Source organism: Cardiocondyla obscurior, linkage group LG26 (genome assembly GCF_019399895.1).
Source record: "Cardiocondyla obscurior isolate alpha-2009 linkage group LG26, Cobs3.1, whole genome shotgun sequence".
In the NCBI taxonomy this organism is placed as follows: domain Eukaryota; kingdom Metazoa; phylum Arthropoda; class Insecta; order Hymenoptera; family Formicidae; genus Cardiocondyla; species Cardiocondyla obscurior.
The window spans coordinates 1,292,605-1,316,912 of NC_091889.1; the positions used below are offsets into that span (position 1 = coordinate 1,292,605).

A 24,308-nucleotide genomic window follows, 5' to 3' on the forward strand; every position below is an offset into this window, starting at 1 on the left:
CCGTGAGGTATTCTCGTAAAATATGGAGGAGACTGTGAGACCGGTGGTGGACACGAAATATTCGAAAATTCACCCCGCATTTACGTGTTTCCTTGCTCAACGTGAAGGATTCTTATAAATCTCGGAGAAAACTGTGGAGCTGGACACTCTAAAACATCTTGAAGCCTCACTTTATGATCCGCATTTACATATTTTCTTGCACAACGTGAGGAATTCTCGTAAATCATGGAGGAAACTATGATGTTGGACATTCTACAAAATACTCGAAACATCATCGATAATGCAAGGACTCTCTCTCTCTCTCTCTCTCACTTTTTTTTTATGTTTCTATGTACGTATACTCTTTCCTCTATTTCTAATTCCTCTCATTCAAACTAATAACAGTTGTTAAATTTTTTTTACTACTGTTGTATAATTTTAAATTTGACGTGTTATCGATACTGTATTTTATTAGGCGAGGATAGCGTCAATGAACGGGTAATTTGTTCCTCCGATGTCTCTGATTAATTTTTTTGTCGGCGGCTATGTGGCATGAATTAAGCTTTATACGATGAAGCTTTGATAAGGGCGCGACGGAATGTCCGATGTTAATTTTTTCATTCCGCAGCATTGCAAGGCGGCGTGACGCTCATCATCAATCTTTTAATCAAAGTATTTGTTTCCGAGATGGGAGTTTCGGCACGGCGAGACGATAACGTAATTTAGTTCTATCCGTTCACCCACGTCGTTAATCATTAATTGCAGCAAAGTCCAATGAATTATTTCGTGAAAAATTGTCCTCTTCTGTTTAATGAAAACAACCTTTTGTCTTCATCTTTGTATTATTAAACTCAAAGATACATTATCAATTTGTAGAGTAATTTACAGGTTTTTAAATTTTTTTTTAATTTATCTTTAATCAGAAATCTTTTGATTGATCTAAAATTAGTAGTCCTATTAAAAAGATTAAGATGATATTAATTATCGAGATGCGAAGAAAGAGGTTTTTTCGGATCATACTTTGAAAAGAACTAAATGAGTAGTAAAATTACATTAGTTATTTAACTTTAAATAGATTTTACGTTGTCTGGGCTTTAATAAACATTTCATTCATAAGATAAAATAGCTTTATTACATTTTGTGAGATATTTGTTTTTACATGTAGTTGTTAAGCGACAGCAAAACTAAACGGCAATATCGTCTTGCGTTAGATTTTATCATGCCTTATAATACGCATATTAATATATTCAGCGTAGACAATCAAGTCTTTGATCAATGGAGAAAGTAGCCGTCATGGAAATCCTGCACATTATGTTTGAGAAGAATGAGATGATGGTGAATTGCGTAAAATTTCGAGACAAAGATTCATCGATCGTGTCTAATTGATCAAGCCCGATGTATGCGATACGCGACGAGAATAGTTTGACCCAGACCTTAAGAGATTCCCGAGGTCAGCAGCCGCACGCCGAACAGCTTTTATATTTCATTCGCTCTCGGCCTTGATGACGCGGCGTATTTAAGCTTCAGTTCTTCCGAAACTTGGACATTCCCCTAAGAATATCGCCGTCTTGAGAAAGACCGGGAGTAGAAAGTTATATTTATATTTTCTTCCGTTCAACCTTGACGAAGTTAACACAGCGGGGTCTTAAGCTCCTTCCAAATCTATCTCGACGGAAAGCATTTATCCCTCAAAGGAATACAAAAAAATAAATCCGAGACAAGGTTGCCGTGTTGATTTAATCTCCCGCTGATGAATAATCGTTTGTTTGGTTTCAGGAAAGCGTCGTTCGGCAACGCGGAGGGGATTGAACTGCGGAGCGTGGATAAACTTTGGTCGTGTACGTAAAGTTCGAGCCCCGCGTGAAAACTCGAAGGCTTCGATCGTCGACCCGATTACGCGTGGCACTCGCGACGTTTGGAAATGCTCCTCGGCGAACCGTCCAGAGAAAACGTCGCGACGAAGCTGGCGCGACAGATGTGAGCTTCCGACGATATAAAGCGCCAGACGTGCGAAGCAAGAAGAAGAAGAAATACCGGGTCGGACGCTGGACTGAAGAATGAGCTATGATATTCGTTCCTGAGCGTACGATCGGCGCGATGCGGTTCTACTCTTCCAACCGGCCATTCTCCAAGTAATCAGATCGAATACGCACGGGCACGAGTAAGTGGATATGGTCGAGGTCCTTTGAGAAAGATAAGACCAAGACGCAGGACGAGATCCGCACGTTCTTTAATGACGTTGCGCCGATCCTCGTTGTATTCTGCCGACGAGCTGTTCGCGGAGAAAACAAGATTCGAGAGGAGGTAGAGGGACCTTGAGATCTCCGTCTGTTGCAAGGGTTTTATGGATACGCAAAGATCCCGGAGGCTCTCGGCTCTCTCAAATGCTTCGGACTATCCGCAATAATCACCTTCCAATGACGCTCGGGATGATCGATTGACGATGAGATCGATGTGAGATCAGTCCTACGTCGTATATATTAAGTCGTTTTATATTAAGTACATTAGTGATCGCTTTTGAATAACGTGAGAAAACCGCTGGACCGACGTTTCGAAAGGACGAATAGATGCGCGTGCACCAGCGGGACTCGCAGAGATGTCGCGAATTTCGAATCGTGTCGCCACGATTGGCGCGGCTCTCGCCATCGTTTTACTCGTGATATTCCTGGTAATCCTGTGGTCGGACGTGCGTAATGTAGACAGGATCGAGAATCTCGGCCGGATACGGAAGAATTCGACGACGGACGATGTCGCCGATGAAACGAGGAAGAGGCAGCTCGACGGCCTGCGCGTCGTCACGACGGATCTGATTACGACATTCGAAGCCATTGAGCAGAACTTGACAAATGAGGGTAAGTTTTATTTATTTGTTCGCTTATCCTCTTTTATTGACGGATACCCAAGCTTTTTGAATTTAAAATGAAGCTTAAGACGTGATATGAATTCTTAGAAGATATAAGAAGGTACTCTTGTTCCCACGATGCAACCAGAATTTTTAGTTTTTTTTTTTTTTAGAACGAGTTGAATGACATCGTATATATTTATCAGCGATAGACTAGCTAGACTAGACGGTTTAGATAAAAATTCGTATAGTATCTCGGGCAAGAAATGACACTGTAAAGGCCACTACTCTCGTAGCACATTCATCAAACGAATTCCTTCTTCTTGCGCTCCTCCTTCGTATGCTCTTACAGCTTATGAAAGTCCACGTACAAAGAACAGCTATAGCATTTGTTCTTTTGTACGTAGACTTTCTATCTACTTGTTTGTAGATTTTTTTCGACAGCATTTGCTGTGAAATATATAAATATTTTTATCTCGTTTAAATTTTTTACCGAGTTCAACTTATGGATGAGATTAGATTTTTTTAAGATTTTATTAAATATAATGAGTAATTAGTTTTACAGTTTATTTAAGTATCGTTACGTTAAGTAGGAAAGATTTTTTCTTTTCCTCAAAGAAACGTGCAAAATTTTAAGCTCTAGCTATAGTAAAGTGCTGGGATGTCTCGATAATCGGTTGTCTTGGGATATCTCGGCACCTCGATGCTTTCGATATTCTTAATGCGCAACGTATAAAAGAATGTGCCGTGCATTATTACGTATGAACACATGAGCGCGAACGTATATAAAATCGTACGTGATAATGACAACATCCGTGTTTCATACAGAAAATACTCTGCATCGCGTGCTTTACCATCTCGGCCGCTACTCTATCTTCGCATCCTCCTTTTGCAGCTCGTGATTTTTCTTACGCAAAAATAATTATTATCTACACGAAAGGTGTAAAGTCTGTGCGAGAAAACTATTTTTAACAGCTTATGTCATTCTCTCTTCTAATCGACAACGTATTTTTTTTTTTTTTTTTTTTTAAGTAAACAAAATAAGATTTAACACGTGATGTACGGATATTTTTCATTTACGGACTGTCTAAGCGAGGAGCGTCTGAGACTCAAAAATTCAAGTATCTTTTTAGGCTGTTACGAAACCTTATCCTCCTTCTCCGTTTCCCAGCGAATGTTCTAAGAAGTGATATCGTTGTAATGAGGTAGATATACGTTTTCGCGAATTTGCCGGCAAGCTCAGTTCTTTAAAACGCATACAGCGCATAATCGCGGCCTGCCTCGTGTGATATTGTGCGCGCGCGAGCGCGTGTTGATAAGACGTTATTCCTCGCATGGCCACGTTGGCATCGTGACACAAAACATCGCGCCTACACGAGCGTAGGATAGACACAAGCAACGTGCAGCTCGCAGAAAGGAGAAATGAGAAGGGACGTTGATGTAACTAAAAGTGCAGGCCGCATTCAGAACGGCGAACGCCACTAAAAGTGCGTGCGTGTGAAGGCTCGTGTTTCTGCCAGGGTCAGCAGACGCGGGTATCACGCGTTCAACTAAGCACAACGTCGTCATCGTGAAGCATCTTTTACCGAGTTTGCTTTTCGAACACCTTTTCGAACGGCTTGTCGACGAGTTCAGCTCGCACGTGGAGCGAAATGAATTTATGAGACCCAGATGCGATGGTCTGGGCACTTACAGATGTAAAGTAAATTTAAAAGTCTGTTTAGTGTCTTTTAAATTCTATAAAGAAATTTTGCGATTAAATTTTGAAAGTAAAAATGAGAGAAAAAAAAAAATGTTTTGCTAAGAGCAGACGTAAAGAGAATTTTATTATTGAAAAAAAATTTAACTGTTAACGATTTTAATATTCCATAAATCGACCGATACCGCTTATTATCAGTTTTATATCGTGTCTACTATAATTTCGTGAAACGTGAAACGCTGTCAAAGTTGTCTTGTCGGTTACCATCGATTTTGTAATTTCCCCTACGGGTATACTTTAATTGTTCGCGCCGTTTCCCGAGTTCCATTGCTTACTAGTTGCTCTTGGACTACGCTCTAAAATGTTGCGTGCCGTTCAAGCGAGGCCTTGATTGTTAGCCCATATTAGCCGGCATGATGCAGCAACGTGTTAACCCACCGTCTCTCCGTAAATGTCCGGAGTAACGAACGAATGCAATGCACCTACGGAAATTCTTCATTAACGAGTTTGCCCAAGTCGCGTCGTCCTATATCCCGAGACAAGTGTTGAATCCAACTTACGTGTTTATAGAAACTCATATTTTCGAGATCTTCGGCTTTTCCATTTTACCATTTGACATGGATAACGAATGAATTCGTAATAGAACTATTAGTCAAAGAGAAAGAGCAATCTTGTGTTTATACGTTCCCGTTAAAGCATCCGCTTGCCGTCTCGGACGAAGGTGTTTGATCAGAGAACTCCATTCTTTTAGCTCCCACGCAATAAACATCCTTCTTTCTTAACAGGCCGGCCGGTTATTAAAAGGCGACATTGATAAATTTTGACGGAGACGTCCAAGAGCTCTGTTAAGCTACTTTATGTGTCGTGTCTGAATAATTTTGATTTAATACCACGGGCACCGTGGAATTTTTAAGGAAGCACATCTCGTATAAAAGGTCTTTAGATTTTTGCATAAAACATAAGATACAAAGTTGCACGTATCGTCACGGGTCCTCGATTGAGTAATGCGTCCTAGTGTATTTGGATCGTGTATTAACATTTAACACGTCCTGTGCGCACCGAGATACTCGATAGCTATAAATGAAGATTAAAATAGACTGACACTTTGTTTCGACAGATGGGAGAAAACTCGTTGTTTGGTTTCGGTTGAATCGGCGATCGCTTGAACAAGCAGGTAGATCCACGAAACTTTGTATCTTTGATTGGTCTAAGAACCGAGTGATGTTTGAAGCACCTTGGAAAGATTTACTCAGGCGCTGACGAGGCCCGCGAAATGCACAGGATGCCTATATTGCTGCCAGACGTTTAAAGCTCTCGTCCGTAAACATTTCGGTCGATCTACAGAACTCCGGACCACTGTGGCTCGCAGGATATATCGGTCGTACCGGTCATAATTTACGTCTGAGACTATATTTGAGTTAAAATAGCCATAGCCAGCCGGTACTCTGGGATGACACGATAGCGTTCGATGGTCTTGAACTTTAACAGTTTCAATGCCCTTAATTTTATCCCGTCTTTACTCCGCTTCACTCGGTTTTTAATCAATCTTGGCATACACTTTCCCTTTATGCTTTCAAAATTGTATTAAAAATACATTTCTTACTGAAATAAATTTTTATTAAAATTAGAGGAAAAAAAAAATTTCGAGAAATACATAAAAAGTACTTAAAGAGAGTTATAAATTAATTTATTAATTATAATATTTATTGTATATACTTGAGCTAAATATTCAAATTGGTAATAACATATTGACTTGATCGTATTTCATTCGCGACTAGATCGATCGATCGGTTGCATAATTTCTGCAGTATCTAATTTAGTTTAGTAATGATACGGTGGTGTGTTTTTTTTGTTTTTTTTTATTGTCGCCATTTAGGATAAACTGTTGCTCTCCAAACTTATTTGCCGTGCCAACGTTCTAGTTGACTCTGCGTAGTGAGATATAATTTACTGCTTTCTTGAAGTACGTCTGCATCTAAAGTTATTAACACGATTCGCCGAGATCATGTTTGCCGATGGAACTAGGCGTAAAAAATTAAAACTTATTTACGCAAGTGCAATATGTTTCAGCTTCAACCTAGAAAAGAATTTTCTTTCTCTTTTTCTTTAAATTTATTTTGTTGATATTTTCTTAAAATCAAATAGTTAAGAAAAAATAATTTCTTTTATTGGACTTGATTTTTAATAAATCTTTTAACCGTTTAACTTACATCTCTCGTGTATTTCTAAGCCTGTGTTTCGATACAGTAATTAACCGGCAACGCACGCGGGACACTGCAGACATTCTTTCTCTCACGAACAGTGTCCGTCTTGTGGCACGACACAGGAAGGCAAATGAGTGTCACTCGGCATAGTCGAGACGAAGCGTAAACGTTTACGCAAAAGGAGCGGTCTGGCAGTAATGAGAATAGATCTTTTGTACGGGGGAGAACAATATCGCTCAAATGTTACAGTTCAACGACACGTGACACTCAGAAATTTCGTTATAGATCGATCTGTAGACCGTTTTCCTTAAGGAAAATTAAGGAAAATAATTTTTTTTTTTTTTATATATATATATTTAATGGGGCAGGGTAGTAACACGTTAAAAGCTAGACTTTGCAATAATATGTTTTTACTTATATGATAATAACGTGCTTTAAGCGATTACTCAACTTAGTTTTTGTTCTTTCTTCTTTTCAATATAATCGTAAGATATGATTATACGTGTAACATTGCAATTTAGTACTCATTACTAATATCATGTTACTAGTTTTATACCGACCTAATAGCAGAGGCTGCTATTTGTAGTTTTATTATCCATTTTAACGTTCAATCAAACAATCGAGAATATTGTCACAATTATTATTGTTATTAAGCCGCAGGAAAAAATTTTTATAATTATTCTGAGAAAAACAGCAATTGGCGTTTCTGGCGTATGCGAAAGAATTGTGAAACGTTTCAAGGTTTTCTTACTTTATATTCAAGGTTTTTAAGGAGTGATTCTAAATTCTTACTTTATTCGTTTCGTTTTATGCGATAGAATCCGACGTTTTACATTCCTCCTTTTTGTTTTTTTTTTTTATTTTGTGGGTATAATTATTGCGGATACTGCACTTTTTTGAGATACTACAACGTTCCTGCCTCATGTTAATTATTGCGAAAAAATTACAACGTAGTCTCAACTTTGCGCTTAAAATGTGAATGATATTTATGGCTTATGCGTTACTTACACGTATCGTTTAGAAATGGAACGGAAGTGGTTATTGTTATCGTTGGAAGAGAAGGGATTCTTTTTGCGAATTTTAGGGCGCAAAACAAACGTGTCGTTCAAAAGGGGTACCTCACGTCCAGCACGTTTCCGTTGGTATTTTCAGGAGTATTACGCTTTATAGATGAATTTCAAACGGAGGAAGTTAAAACGGACAATTACTATTATTTCTTGCGGTTTTGATAAACAGTCCCGCGCGTACGGCAACGAAAGGCATGGTGCAACGTGACGAAAATGTAAACATAACGTGTTGGATTTGGTGACGTATATTTCGAGATGTTAAACGTGTACCATGTGGTTTTCAATTTTTCTGATGTACTCGGACCGCGCGAATTAATATTTTATATGTAAATCCACAGTTTTTTTTTTTCTTTTTTGTCTCTCATGTGAATGTGCGTAAGCTTGAACTGCTTGTTGCTATTTATTAACCCACGCGGTTTTAATCTCCATGTATTCGCAAATGAAAGAAAATTGTCTATCATCATATATGCGATCATGAGTGAGACGAGTAAATCCAACGAATTTTCAATAAGAAAGACTTGATTTAGAATCTGCAGATCAAAGTGCGTGATTGATCTAAGACCATCTATCCAGTATCCAAACGTGACTTGTTAAAACTCGAGAAGTGCCCGTTTAATGCAGAAGGTTTATTCAGACGGACGTTGCATAGTCGCGTGTAATGCGTATGCAAAGAAAAAAAAAAAAAAAACTGATCGATTACGCATTTAATACAGAAGATCTGCTCGTTTTCCTGCATTTCATTACGTTAAACGTGTCATAATGATAGACACGTGAATGATCTCGTTGTGCGTGCACGTATGCTGATGCCAGTATGCAAATCCTCCTGAGTAGACCTTAACGCATTCATGCCGAGTACGCTGACAACAAACGAACGGATAACAACAGATAACTACGCAGCCAATGATGTTCTCAGCGGTCCAAGATCTACCTGGGCTCCACCGTCTCGCCTACTCATTTGAATATCCGTGTAACGTCCTGGAATTGTGCAACGCTCTGGCGTTGCATTCCCAACTAGTGTCGCCCACGTGTTCGTTGCGTTTTGCAACCGGGCTTAATCTACTCCAGCGCGGGACACGACGTCCCTTTGTTCCGTAATCTTTCACGGTGCCAGATACACAGCTGCATAACGTCGAAACGGTTTCCTTCTCGCGAGCATAAGTCTCAAATTTTATTCGAGAAGTGATAAAAAAAAAAAAAAAAGAAAGAGAATCACGAGACCCGCCGTGCTTGCGAGATCACGTAAATTCAGCTTTCACGAGGCATTTGCGTTTATCTCATGACCCATGATTCAGACCTGACATTCGATACCTCTCGCGAATACGCACTGTCGTGCGTTAATTATAGAATTCGTGCGTGTGCTATGTGTTTCTCCAAACTACCGGGAGGCCGGCGTTGTTATAGGTAGAGTCCGATATAATTAGGCGAGGCGATTCCGCGAGGCACGCTGCGTTTATTCCACGAACAATTTTCTCAAGGTCCCACCCGTGTTCCACGATTCGTCGTTAAATCTAAATTAGTGGACATAGCTCTCCCGTCTATAATAAACGCCCGATATGTAATAACAAAAAAAAAAAAAAAAAGAAGGGCGTTTGACTGTGATAAGGAATCAATGAAATGCTCGTAGAAACATCGTAGAACGAACTGGCCGATCGTTATTACGCGCAGTTACTCGGTTTATACCGGTAGATTGGCTCCTTCTGCTAGTTGGTAATTAGCGTCAGTCAGCATTCGAGCGTATAAAGTTGTTTTATTTTACACTTAGTCACATTAATGTTGCTCGAAGAAAAAGTTCCGCGATCGATGATAAAACTTTAACTGCCAGTTAAATAACTGGCAGTTTCATTCGAGAGAAAATCCAAGAAATATTGATGGAAAATAACTCGAGCGAATCTGTATTAATTTTTGTATTGAAGTGGTGGACTCAGGACATGTAGTTTCATGAATTTATAAAATTATTAGTATTATTATTATAACTAATTGTTCTTTTATTTTAGTGTTGCCCGAAGGAATGCGAAATACGAAAGATTTCAATAGCACGCCGTCGATCAATGTGCTGCCATCCGCTAAAGGCAGCCTGGAGTACGTCAAACCTTTAAAAATTAGTCAAAATCAATATGAAGATCCACGTAAGTATCCCAAGTACACAAATAAGATCCTTCACTGTGTCCAAGTATTTAAAATCTTATACAAAACCTTTTATTTGAAGAAAAAAAAAAAAAAAAGAAAAAGAAATTTAATTGTGCACAAAAATATGCATATGAAAATTCTGATTATATCACTGACTATTCTTTGCAATCTGTTCTATTTCACAAAGTTACTTTTGTGCTTTCAGCCGAGCAGTTTTCTACAGCAAAGAGGCATCACAGTGGTCACTTCCGGCACGCGACGGCCGAAGTCTGGGACCCTCATCCGCAGTATGAATTTACCGCCTTTGGAAGACTATTTCGCTTGCGTCTCGCGCACGACGCCGGTTTCGTATCTCCCGATATAAAGGTGAGAAGAACGTATCGAGTGACATTCTTTTCTGTTGCTAAATCAGTACGATTGCTTAAACGTTATAAAGCATAATTTTATGATTGCTATAACGTTGTGCAAAAACTAGGGAAAGAGAGAAGTTGAAGCGAGTTTAAGACCGTAAGTTCTAGTGAGCCGTTTTGCTATTTAATTGGCAGTAATTTTTTTTTACGTTGATGCAGGTGACACACATAGGCGTAAATTCAACGAGGAGAGAACACGCCGGTCATCACTTGGGCTGCTTCTATAGTGGGTCAGTCGACGGCGATCCAAGTTCAGCGGTCAGTGTCAGTCTTTGTCACGGAATGGTGAGTCAGAAATCAAGCTTAAGAAAATCGTCCCGCGATTCTTTATACGCGTCGTGTGCACAGAGTAGTTAATTCCAACCGATTAAAACGAAGATGATAAATTTGCCTGGTATGTTTCATCGTAGCCGTGAGTCGATTACCATAAAGTCGTATTAGCACAGCTAAATATATTTTACGTCGCTCGACGACGATACATTAGGCCAATGTTATTTGTATCGTGACTGTTATTTTAGTTAAGGCGGGCATCGTTGTCGTTGTTAAAAATACACGGACAAGCTGTTTTTTTTTTTTTTTTTTTTTTTGACGAACGCCGGAAGTGCTAAAAGAAAAGGAACTCTCTCAAATCCCACGTGCATTGCTCGTAAATGCTATATACTGCACTCGATTGCGCACCAACTCACCGCACTTTGTAAATATTTACGATCCACGCGGTATGTTACGATTGTGCGCGCTTGTGCAACACGAAGCTGAAAGATAGCGATGTTAAAAGAGAGTATTATTCGTCTTTGTCACTTTTTATCCGAGTGCGTTAACATTAAATGTTTTATGTCGTCATAAAATGACGAAGAAAGTACTAGGTGCTGGAGGTTTTTCATACAAGAATATTTTTAATCTCGTCGGAAAAGATGTTTTCTTATTAATGTCGTCGAGTTTCTTTTCCCTCATAAATTTCAAAATTCGTTGAAAGTAGCGTCGACACTTTTCCCCGAGCTTTGAAATTCTTTTCATGACGCTCGAAACGTTGCGATCACCGCGAGGCACAGAGTTCATTGACTTCTTTTCTAAAGCTCGATATTTCTCTTCAAAGCTACTTTACTGCTAAGCGTCTCGTTAACGGTCAGTGATGTGCCAGAGATCGACGGTAATTTATAATAATAAATAATATATCGTCGCGCTTACTCACTTTTCTTCTAATTTATAGGCATAATAAATATGCACACGTGGCATCGGGAGAGAAACTAGAAGTCCTCGCGTTAAAACCTGTAGCTATACTTGCTTCCACTTTCCAAAGAGCCGGGTATATGAAGCCGCATTGAGTTTCCGGGAGAGATTGCGATTTTTTTAACGTATACTCGTACGAGACATTGCACAATATGAAATTTTATGTAATAGGATTATTATCGCTTATAATGATATGAAAATGGCACCGAGTTACGTCAATCTACAGATAGGAGTAGTTTAGGAATTGTAATTTATTTTTCAGTAACAAGCAGCAAAGAATTAAAAAGAAAAAAAAAAAAAGGGGATGAGAGAAAGAGATTCCACAATACATGTAGTACGAAGCACGCAAAAAATAGGTTCAAGGCTCGCATAAACTCGCAGACATTAGCCGCGGGTATCGCACGGAATAGTACGCATTTTTTTGTGATTTGTTGGATTGTCGGACACATGCTGCGCGTATATTCACATTTGGCGGAAGCGCCTGGCAGCGTCTTCTCTACCCGAAAGCCGATTCCGACAGAAAAAGATACACAACGATTCGATCGTATATCAAACACCTCGGGATCCGTCCGAGTCGCGCGACTGTGAGCCATTCAACGGGAATGCGCGACTGGTCATTCGCAACACCTACCGTGGCATTCCATGGGAACGTGGACCGCGATACGATTGGATTTTTATATCAAGAGGTGTTAGAGACCGTGGAGAATTATTTGCGACGCTCCACGAGCGAATTTATTGCGCGAGACGGCTCGTACATCACGACTGGATGCGATGGTACACGTCTGCACGTCGCAGTTACCGCAATATCCCTTGTGATTGCGAAGAAGCTGCGCTTTTACGAAATATCGAGGAAATGACGGGCATCTTGCCGCCCGCGGAAATTTCAGTTGTCATCCTTCGATCGATTCTCCGAAACGAACATCTCTCGTCGAATAAATTAATGTCTTCGACATCGTCTGGGACTGTCTAAAGAATGTAAGAAATTTCTTTTCCACCATCGTTATTGTCATTACGTTGGATGAGCAGGCTTTTGAGTCTTTTTTTTTTTTTTTATTGTTTCTTACGTCAAATCCGTTCTAAACCAGTTCAGAGTTTTCATCAAAGATCGTTTCTTTCGATTATCTTATGCAAGCCTGAATAAGAAATTCATTACGACCCATCGAGATTCATTAGGATGCATAAAGATCCTCTGTCAAGTTTTTTTTCTTTTCTTTTTTCTTTTTAAGACGATGCCGCATATAATATAAGATTGATTGCCGTGACGCTCTGTTCTGAGATATACGAGGGAAGCTATTTCGATTAAAAAGGGAATCAAAATTATTTTATTTTTGTTTATGAGAAAATTATTAGAGGTGTATATATTTGTGAGTATCAAGCGTGTAATTCGGGTTGAATGTCTTTAGTTTTTATTAACTCATTTGTTACTACTTTTTCTCGCCACTTTTTTTTTTTTTTTTTTTTTTAAACCTCTATTTTCTTTCTGAGAAAAAGGTTTTGGAAACGAAAATGAAATAGATGAACTTGCTCCTCGCTTGTTTAACGTTTTTTCGTAGCGATTTGGGTCATACTTTAATTTAGCCGTGGCAAGGTTAGACTGATCAATCGGTTGTCTGTTTCAGACGTAGAAATAGGAAGAAGTAAGCACCCGGTTGAGCTACGCCTTGATGTCTTTACTCTCGATAGCAAGCCTAGCCACTCGACCTAATTATTCGACCCTGCTCGTGAGACGAGTGAATCTCGGTCGTTATCTCGATCGTTTGGTCTTTTCATCATTTTTCGATATCCGCTAATCTTCTATCTTCGATGTTTCTCCACGCGAATTGAAAATTATAAGCTTGCCTATTTTTTTCTTTCGAGCTCGGAGAGATGCTCCATAATTTCAGACCTTAATTCCACGTCCCGGCGTCTTTGGGGAAAAAAAAAAAAAAAAAAGAGAGAGAGAAAAAGAAAATTGTTTCTAATTGAAGTAAAGAGCAGCAAGAATATCCGGTAGTTTCGACGAATAGCTTACATTAACAGCATAAGTGCACATAATGTACCAATTTAATGCGCCTTTCGACACATACGATATATACGGCCGCCAAGAACCGACCGCGCGCGCGTGGCGAGAAATCCAAGATAATTTCACATGGCTCGGTAATCGCTATGTATCTTTTTATTTGTTTAAATCTCAGTCACGAATCGTCATAATAACAGATTACGCTGTTGGAAGAACTCGAGCTCTCTATTACAAATCGTACGAGGATTCTGCTGACGAGACGATCGTGATAACGAATGGGATGATGCTAGCATTCTCATATCTTATTCTAATGAATACAGCGAAAGCTCGCGGAAGAATATTTATCATTAAATGGTGTTCAATATGCCGGATCGAGAATTAATTTTTTGTTTTTTTCTTTTACTTCCTTTTACGGAGTCGAGATACAAGTTTTTACAAACAAATAAAGAAAATGGTAATTGTGTAAATAATAAATCTCTGGAGTTATTTAACATATTGAAAAGTTGGAAATTTATTTACTGTTATATTTTAGAATGGAGAAAAAGAAACTTGCACATGATATTATGTATAATTTATTTTTCATAAATAATTCTCAAACTGTTAAAATGTTTGCAGCGCTTAAGGTACACGGTTTTCTAAGAAACCCGATATTGTTTTTCGGCCACGGAACGGCATAAGAACGCAAATCCGTAAGTTCTACTCGAGCCGGTACGACCAGTTCGGATCGACCCGACAACCTTGACAGAAATGTGTAATATAATAGGCGGAATTAATTGAAGATATTTTGTCCGATGACATTTTGCTCGGTCGCTTCAACGAAGATTGTCTCGTCATGAAAGACAGGCTGCAGAAACGTCGAAATTTGATTTGCGCTCCAACCGTACAAACGAAGCGATGCAAATTACGTAATTAATTACATCTATGAATGACAATGCCTACCAAACTTTATTCGTCGAAGTAAGAACCCTCTATTTCTATTGCTGTTAAGATAAAATTGTTAAGGTAAAACATGGATTTAGTAAATCTCTGAAACATTACGGAATTAATACGTTTTAAAATAACTGAGAAACAATTATTTAAATTAGCCTAGAGTATAAAATATAAAAATTAATTTTTATTTTTTACGAGAGAAAAGAAAAGAAAAGGCTGAAATTTACGTTTAATATTAAAATATTCAATCGCGTTCTTGTATCAAATTACTGCAGTCTATTATTGTCTCTGTTCGTACAGGCTACGCAGGGCATGTTACAGCCAGGCACCTTTTATTATGATGTATTATGCCTCACGTATTAAGCGGAACCTAAATAAAGATAACTCTGGCCTGGCCTGGTACCCTAACCGCCTTTATAATTTAAGCCGGCCGACGATGCTCTGCACGGTGAAACGTTATGCACACGTGGTGTGTGCCTCGCATATTTTTTCTTCTCGGTAATACGACTTGGAGCATCTTTCTCGGTATTATCGGACGATAGCGCTGTTTTTTTTTTTTTTTAACTCTGTCGCGTCGCGACACTGTTTTTGATGTTTTAGCATAAACATAGACTGCGGACATGGAAGTGACGTCGACGTCAAAACAATCGGCGATACACAATACACGCGTTCTGAAGGGAAAACGTGGCTGCGAGCGCAAAGAGTATAGGATGCAGTCAGCATCTGTATGATTTGCCGTTTGCAGTTGGGATCCGCTCACGAAACTGACATCGCTTCCTCTTCGCAGGATTATTTCCATGAAGAAAACACGTCAAAATTGCTAACTGATTTACGTGATTCTTGCGAGACTTCCGCGTCAGTGCCACTGTCATAGTTTCATTTGACCTACGATGTCAGAAGTGAGAGAAAGCCACGTAAATTTCTTGCTTTTTACCGTTTTTAAAATTTCTTCCAGATGTATTTTCGCGTGGTCGAAGACACGCTCGAGGTGATTGCGGCAAAAGAATCTTATATAAACGCTTGTCTCGAGTGCGACTGTATTTTTGGAACTTTGCGTCGCCAATTAATTAACGTGCGGCATTTTCGCTGAATAATGCGAGGGGCACGTTGAATCAGCTCTGCTCGTCGAAAGGTCGATGAATTGCTTCGGTGGATAATCGCGAGGTCGTTCCCAGCCTATAGTTGTGTTGGTCGATCGAAAAGGCGAATAAGGGAGATGCCCGAGAGAAAGGGTGAGTTACAGAGACGAAGAGAGATGGGAGAAGAGGAGGAGACGGGAAGAAAAACGGCGTTCCTGCCAAGAGTTCTCGGTAATCCTCAAGTCGGTCTTTGTGCCGCGGAATAGAGAAGGCGCGAGTCTGCAAGAATGCAAATCGCAAACACAAACGAATCGAACGGAGCGTACGAGCTGCGTCGCGTTGCGACAGATGATTGCAGCTAGCGTCACGTAAAGTTTCATTCACGTTATCTCTACGACTCGACAACTGCCGCACGATGCGAGTCTCATTGGGGAACGCTTCTTCTTATCTCTCGTCGAATAAGTTTTTTAATTTGGATTAAAAACTTTCGTGTATCGTAGCTTTTTGATTTTCTTCGTCAACATAAATTGTTACAATAGGCTTCACTCTGTCGGCTCTTCTAGTGTCGAAACATTCGTTCCGGGGATTCAGAAATTCAGTGTTATTTATATGCTAATTTAGATGCTCTGTCCTGAATTTTATTGCTCGAGAATTTGGCAGGAAGTCTCGTTATATAATATCAAGTAATTCATATGCTAAAGAACATCCTTGCTCTCGTAGCGTATAGCTTTAACGTTGGAATGCGTAAATCCTCGATAACTTTGATAATGTAACTGTAATGAAGTTTATTCGGTATAAGTCACAAGCATTTGAAATAGGTGAGGTTCCTCCTCTTACGGCACCCGGCGCGTGAATACCGATAATCTGTATTTTCGAAAAAAATAAATAGACCGGAGAGGTTCATCTTCGTTAGAATGTTTAATCAAAAAGAAGTTAGCGTATCATAGTTGGTGGATTGGATAACAACGAGTGGCGCTTCGTTTGTAAATACCGCTCTACTAATAGCATCTGTATAAGTTGGCGCCACTTAAAATAAACGCGAACCGAATCTTCTCTTATTTCACGTAAACGTACAAATGTGTAATAATCAGTTCGCTTATATAGAACATCTCATTTATAAAACAAGAATAAGTTTTGTGTTGTACACGCGGGAAAATTTATTTTATAATTAAATTTTCTTTTTTTTTTTTTTATTTGAGATATTGTGCGTTATTAACGTGCTTTATTTTAATTTTCAGACTGGTCACATGAAGACGTCGAGGGGCAGTTATTTCATTAAGCCTACCGAACATTGGCGCGAGGACGACAAAGATTCTCTTGGATCTTCATTACAACACGCGATCTATCGCGTACCCACTGCTAGGAAAAATTTCAACGATGATTCTAATCTTGCCTCGCCCGAGAATCAAGTTAAAAATCGCAACTGTGGGGTGATAGGTAAATAGATATCTTAATTTAATTTATCGTACGTAATACATACCATCCGTGTGGTATGCAGAGTGATTCGTTAGTGATATAGTCGAGAAAAGGCGGCCACTTCGCATAAAGAAACGAGTCGAAGGAATGCGCAAGAAAATTAAGTAAGTCGAATTTATTTTAACGACAGCCATCTAAAGTATACCGACAATTAATAAACTTGAATGTTCAGTTGATTACAAATTAGACATCTTAATATTTCATGTTATTCGAACGGGCTTATTTTTGTTACGTTTTAATAGATTGAGAATCGCTCTTCGATACTTAATTCATTTGTATTATAATTATATGAAATTCGACACTTAATGATAATAAAATTACGTCAACATATTCATATATTCGTAAACATATCGTTAAGAAGAATTGGTATAAAATATAGGATATTAATTCTGACTGCAATAGTATATTAATACCGATTTCGTCACTGGCCGAAAGTAACGAAAGTCGGAGAAGCATTTATTTATTTTACCGCGCTGGACTACGATCTCGTGATACCCACGGTTATTCGATATGAAACGCATGTTCACGTGCTTCACGAGGCTTCGAAGAAAAAGTGTCGTGTCTTTTTTCACTCAACGCATACTCGCACGACCACCTGTACCAAAACAGGTTCAGGCATTTACGTCTTCCCTCGGGCGGATTCTGATGTACCATCGAGACAGCTTGGCGACGCGAGTACTCTCTGACCACAAAACGACGTCGTTGATACTGTACCGTCGAAATTTTCTCATCTATTTTATATTTATCGCCTATTGAAGCCGCGGCCTACATAACGATCTCAGATTTATGCGGTGATATAATATCAATCGTCGGTTCTATCAAGAGATATCCTTGCGAATTCCTCGGTTGGATATCGAATTAATTGACTTGATCATAATTGGGATTTATCGATGCTTACAGATTACGACACCGAAGACGACATCCTTTCTCCATTAACAGATGATAGTTCCGCTCGTAAAGTTTATGTCGGGGAGCGTTCGCGGGTGCGTAGATCATTGACGCGGAAAACCGCATCGCTGGAGCGGTTTTCTAGAGAGGAGGAAGAGAAATACGAGCGATTCACAGAGCTGAGCGAGCACAGAGACTTTTTTCAGAAATTGGACGACGACAGGTATAATAGGCTCAATAGAGTTGCTATTAAAGTATTAATTTTATTTAACGAGATATCCGTAATTGTAAATTAATTTATAATAATTTAAGTTATCGTTGTAATAAAATTTAAATATTGCGCATAACGTAATGCTTGCATTATATTGGTTGCAATTGTTAAGTATATTTTAATTTAATTTAATGCAACCCTTTCGCGGAAGAGTGGCGACTTCAATCGCCACGAAAAGAGCGAGCCTCCTACACATTCCGCATATTTTGTGATACTCTGTAAATGAATCTCCAGCGCGCGTCTTTCGTGAATTCTAGGTATTACAGCGTGGAACGTGGACATGGCTATCGTAACGAAGAACCTGCACAGGACTCGGAGATGGACTCGGATCCCTTCGTGACGTGGAGACCACGACGTGCCCTGCCGCGTGAATATTTCATCGAGATTATGGTGGTGGCTGATGCGAAAATGGTGGAATATCATGGCTCTGGTTTGGTCGGTTACATTCTTGTCTTGATGAGCACGGTGGGTACATATTCTCTTCTAACGGAGCTTAAAAACATTAAATTTAATATCCGAAATTTCTATATTAACGTTGCGTCAAGTTGATTAAATGATGTTAAATTCGTATTGTTGCAATAACGACATGAACGGGATTTTTTAATCCATTGATAAGGATCGAGTAACGCGATACCGTTTCACTTGAAAATGAAGATTCTTTTCAAGTAAATGTTTGATGAAAAAACGCAGTAAAAAGAGAAGAAGGAGGAAGGAGATGGGAGATGTCGATTCAATGTAATTCGACAATTAGCCTCGTCACGGCGGTCATTACCGAGCACGATACGTCAGTTATGTATCCCACGCGAAGGCCACACCTTACCGGAGGGCAACATCCTGCGAGGAGTTCGCTTTCACGAACCCACGCCTGTCGTTTATTCGATGATTCAATCGCGTTTCTCAACAACAATTGATTGACTTTGAGATTCATGAATTTTTTATGAATGAAAAAGAGCGCGACGAAAGATTGAAATAGATTCTTTGTGTACACGATGTTCCAGAATAGATCATGTGTCTTTTTTAACATATATGCATAGATCCCTTAATTCCGTAAGGAATGATGTATAAATTTATTATTTTTTAAATAATTATTAATATGTAATTGATTACTGAATATATTCCCGTTTGCTTCTTTGGAAAGTTAGGTTTCACGGATCTACAAGGATCAGTCAATCGGCAATCCAGTAACCATTGCAGTGATGAAGATCGTCAAGACCGAGGAAATATTTGGTGTCAGACATAGCGGAAGTGATGGAATCGCGGCTGCTGAAATGTTGAAGCGATTCTGCCAATGGCAGAAGCACAATAATCCTGATGAACCATCTCCGGAACATCACGATGCTGCGCTTCTATTAACTAGGTTTGTTTTACAAAAGTTTGTTATAAAAGTATACTTCTTTATGTGTTATAAAAAATTTCTTATAGTTGCAAATTATAGGTTTGATAAAATTTCTTAACTTGGTTTAATTTAGATTTTTTTTTTAAGTAATTATTTTGAAATTAAGAACTTGAAAACATATATACAAACTAAAAATAATTTTTAGAGAAAATTTATGCCATAATCCGCGCCAAAAGCGTTGCGATACTTTGGGCTTAGCCGAGTTGGGTAGAATGTGCTCGCCTGGAGCTTCGTGCGCTATCGTGCAGGATAATGGATTGGCCGCGGCGTTTACCATCGCACACGAAATTGGTCACGTGTAAGTATCAATATCGATAACAATCTTTTCTGTTGAATGATATATTGGGTCTTCTTCGCGAAAACGTGCTATACTATGTATACATAAAAAATGTTGCCAAGTAAAGATTTAAAACTCCAATTTTTCAATCTTTTTAATGTATCACGATTACTATTTTTTTTTTTTTTTTGAAACACTAATACAGTCAGAAGAAATATTCGAATGTGTTACAGGCTTAACATGCCGCACGACGACGATGCCAAGTGCGCAGGTTTTAGGAACCGTTCGGGTATACACAATGTAATGTCTCGCATGCTGGACGATAATACTTTTCCCTGGGAGTGGTCCAAGTGTTCCCGACACTATGTCACCGAATTTCTCGAGTGAGTCAGTCATTAATTGGTAAATGACTCGGTTGTAAACGATGTGCCGGGGAGCATTCTGGAAAGAGGTCGTAACCAATTGATTTATGACCTTTATTTAAGACAGTACGCAATGCGATGATGATAGGTTTTGTCTGTTGACCGCGTTGATTTGTCTTTCGGTTTATAACAATATAACTCGTGGAATTTTTAACGCATTAATGATTATAAGTTAATACTTTATCTTTATCAAGTTAGTTTAACAAAATATTTATCAAGCTAGTTTTTAATAATCATTACAAAAATTTTTTAATCTATTAAAAAGTTTTATATAAATTAATGTATTTAATTTAAAATTATAAAACTAAATTTTTTTTTTACAAAATTATCAAATTGGACATCTGTATATTTAGTTAAAGACTTGATATCTCTCAAATTAACGACATATTGCTCTTAAATGGTTTTAATCGAGTTAAATAGTTTTGTTTCTGCCATCAAAATAATTTAATTAAGGCAGATACTCTTATTAATACAATTAATTAATTGCTTAAAGATTATTTTCAGACTTAAATTTAGCGAATTACAAAATTGGATTTAGAATCGCAATTTAAACATGAATAAAAAAGCTGAGAATAAACTCTTTGCGTCAAACGTGCAGATTTCTAAGAAACAAATGTCGGTCAGACAAATTCATTGCAATCGAGAAAGGTAATGTCGCGAGTTTTTCTGTGACATCAAAGAGACAAGAAACAAGTTGTCAGTTAGAAATCTGGATTAATGAAATTCTAAGCAACTTTTATATGTTCGTAATACATTTTACACGTTGTTACAAGAAATATAATTCTTAAAAAACTTACCTGAACGAATATATAAGCTCTTTTTAATTTATATTGATTTTTATTTCAGAGCCGGATATGCCAACTGTTTGTTGGACGAACCCAGCGAAATAATGAAGAGACAAAATGGGCGGCTACCCGGCGAAGACTATTCGGAGAACAAGCAGTGCGAACTCGTCTTTGGACAAGGATCCAGAATCTGTCCTCACATGGTGAGTGATGGTAAGTCGAAAACGTTCTTTTCACGCGTATAATTGAAACATATTTGCAATATTACAAACAAAATACATTCTTTTATTTTAATTATCTTTAGTTAACCTTTTTATGCAGTTACAATATCTTTGCAAATGAGGAATAATCATTGGTAATCGGAGATTTTCTGTTAAAAGTTAAAGCTTTTTTTTTTTTTTTTTTTTTTTCTTTCTTTCTTTCCTTTTTTTCTTGCTTTCTGACATTATCACAATTCATTTAAGAATTGAAGTAAATTGAGGGCTTGGTTGGTTACCGGCCAGGCAGTGTGTAGGAGACTGTGGTGCACCGCACCACTGTGGGATCATCATCAGCAATGTCATACTCAGCACATGCCCTGGGCCGATGGTACGCCATGCGGCATCGATAAATGGTGTCATCGTGGTGAGTGTGTATCGCGCAGAAATCTCGAACCAGTGCAGGGTCAATGGGGTGAATGGGGAAGATATGGCGAGTGTTCTCGGACCTGTGGTGGCGGCATCAAAAGAAAATATCGCGAGTGTGATAACCCGGCGCCGAAAAATGGTGGAAATTATTGTATCGGCGAGCGCGTCAAATATCGTAGCTGTGGAACCAAAGAATGCCCATCAGGTAGTCCCGATTTTAGGTACGTGTTTAATGTCTTAGTTCGATTAGTCATGAATAATTTATTTTAATACGCTAATATTAATACTTTTTTTTTTTTTTTTTACAGAGAACAACAGTGCTCGAAATTTGACAATAACAATTTTAATATTCAAAACCTTGCCCGGGACGTTAAATGGCATGCAAAATATACCAGAAGTAAGCAATCATTTATATTTGATTTCTAAGAAAGCTATGCGAGGAAGATAAAAATTTTTTCGTTTATAGTATTGCCACAGGATCGTTGCAAGTTGTACTGTCAAGTGGAGAGCAATCAGTATTATATGTTACGTGAAAAAGTAATTGACGGGACACCCTGTGGGCCCGACACTTTTCACATATGCGTTAATGGTCAGTGCAAGCCCGCTGGATGCGATCATGTTTTGAATTCAACAGTTGAACTCGATACCTGCGGGGTTTGTAAAGGTGACAACGCCACTTGTCAAAGGATTGCGGGCGCCTACAATAGTAGCGTATACGGTTACACCAGAGTAACTAAAATCCCCGCCGGCAGCAGTTATATTGATATTAAACAACATGGATGGTTGGGCTCTCACAACGACAGTAATTATCTTGGTAAGATTTTAAATTATTTCTGACATTTATTTAAAATTAATATTTTACTTTTCTTTAATATTAAAATTTTTTTATTTTTTAATTATTTAGCATTGCGAATTGGGGAGCACGGCGAATACATTTTAAACGGAAACTTTATGGTAATGCATCGCAAGGTAATTGTGCATCCTGGCATCACTATCGAATATAGCGGACCGGAATCGGTTGTGGAACGTCTGAATAGTTCCCGGCCTATTGCCATTGATTTAATTTTAGAAGTAAGTTTATAGTTTACATTTTACAATTGCGTCATTTAGCTAAAAGTAGTTTCTTCAACGATGTAACTTTGTTTAACCAAAAATGTGAAATTTTAGGTACTATCTGTAGGAAATGTTTATCCGCCGCAAATCACGTACGAGTACACTGTACCGAAAAAAATTCTAAACAGTTACACGTGGCTACTTAAGGACTGGTCAACCTGTAATCGAATGTGTCAAGGAATGAAGTATCGTAAGGCCGAATGTAGAAGCAGTGAACACAAGGAAGCAGTGCCTGATGCTTATTGCAAAAATGAAGAAAAACCACAGGAAGAAAGTCAGATATGCAACGCGCATTGTATGTTACAGTAAGTATACAAAATTTAAATAGTATTTTATTTGTGATACTTTTAATTATTGAATTTATTAAAAAAAAAAATCTTTCTGTTTTTAGATGGCAGATGACTTCTGTATCTGAATGCTCGAATTATTGTGGCCCAGGCGTACGGACTGTCACCTCGCGATGCGTTCAAATTTTACTAAATACATCGCATGCTCCACGACCGATACCAGATCATGCTTGTTTGCATATCGAAAAACCGAGCGAACTTCAACCGTGCGTAGGTCCTTGCGACGATGCTCACTGGAGTTACACCGAATGGAATGCTTGCAGTGTCTCGTGCGGTGGCGGTGTGCAGTTAAGAACAGCCATGTGTGTTGATTCAAAAAAGAGACAAGTACGAGAAGAAAATTGCGCTAAACAGGAGAAGCATCTGAAAAGGACGTGCAATCAAGAAGCTTGTCCGAAGTGGGATTTGGGAGAATGGGGCCCGGTAAGATACGCTTTAAACGTTTCACGCAGTGGTCAATAATGTTTATTGGTAATTTAGATTAACGAGTGTCATGAAATGTTACAGTGTTCCGTGACTTGTGGTGTCGGAAAACGGCATAGAGCTTCCTGGTGCCAAGTTGAGAATCGCGTCGTGTCGCACACCTTTTGCAGCAGTACACCGATCGTAACGACGGAGGCCTGTGATGCCGGTGTTTGTCATCAGTGGCATGCCGATGATTGGAGTCCGGTATAGTATATCGAATAAAATTTTTCATATTATGTATTTATAATAAGCTACCCAATTGAATTTAGTTTTTTTTATTGTATAGTGTTCAGTGACGTGCGGCGAGGGAGTGTTACGAAGAAAAGTTATTTGCAAAAATGCAGATAATGTACCAAGTGACGGATGTTCTATCTCTGAGAAACCAGAGACCTCAATTGCCTGCACACTAAAACCATGTCCCAATGTCGTAAGTTTATTATATTTTTTTATTTATTTATTAATGACGGCAATTTTTAAAGACAATACAATCTAATTATAAGAGATTTGAATATAATGCAACAAAATGTTATTAATATAATTACAGATAAACCAGCCGTCAATCACGTATTCAACGAATCCTCCGCGTGAAGATTCCTTCCCACAAGAAAACGAAATCGACAGCAATGGTATTACGTTTCAATCGAGTTACAAATGGCACGTAGGATCTTATGGAGAGGTA

The 24,308-nt window shown here is 38.6% G+C and overlaps 1 protein-coding gene across 5 annotated transcripts in view; it reads left to right on the forward strand.

The window, feature by feature from the left end:
- Positions 1–24,308, forward strand: part of LOC139111971 (A disintegrin and metalloproteinase with thrombospondin motifs 9) — a 29,194-nt gene that overhangs the window by 1,346 nt on the left and 3,540 nt on the right. For 3 of the 5 annotated variants that reach the window (XM_070672663.1, XM_070672665.1, XM_070672666.1), the window contains exons 2-21: positions 1,756–2,831; positions 9,786–9,917; positions 10,124–10,284; positions 10,488–10,613; positions 16,802–17,000; positions 17,940–18,150; positions 18,456–18,663; positions 19,341–19,555; positions 19,740–19,892; positions 20,105–20,254; positions 21,140–21,291; positions 21,586–21,925; positions 22,013–22,101; positions 22,171–22,518; positions 22,609–22,775; positions 22,872–23,122; positions 23,209–23,587; positions 23,672–23,833; positions 23,916–24,056; positions 24,174–24,305. In XM_070672663.1, the coding sequence (XP_070528764.1) occupies positions 2,576–2,831; positions 9,786–9,917; positions 10,124–10,284; positions 10,488–10,613; positions 16,802–17,000; positions 17,940–18,150; positions 18,456–18,663; positions 19,341–19,555; positions 19,740–19,892; positions 20,105–20,254; positions 21,140–21,291; positions 21,586–21,925; positions 22,013–22,101; positions 22,171–22,518; positions 22,609–22,775; positions 22,872–23,122; positions 23,209–23,587; positions 23,672–23,833; positions 23,916–24,056; positions 24,174–24,305 (3,972 nt within the window). In that variant the 5' untranslated portion in view covers positions 1,756–2,575. Of the gene's footprint in view, positions 1–1,755; positions 2,832–9,785; positions 9,918–10,123; positions 10,285–10,487; positions 10,614–11,861; positions 14,512–14,784; positions 17,001–17,939; positions 18,151–18,455; positions 18,664–19,340; positions 19,556–19,739; positions 19,893–20,104; positions 20,255–21,139; positions 21,292–21,581; positions 21,926–22,012; positions 22,102–22,170; positions 22,519–22,608; positions 22,776–22,871; positions 23,123–23,208; positions 23,588–23,671; positions 23,834–23,915; positions 24,057–24,173; positions 24,306–24,308 lie in introns of those variants that run through there. The other 2 variants (XM_070672664.1, XM_070672667.1) reach the window with 2 other exon arrangements.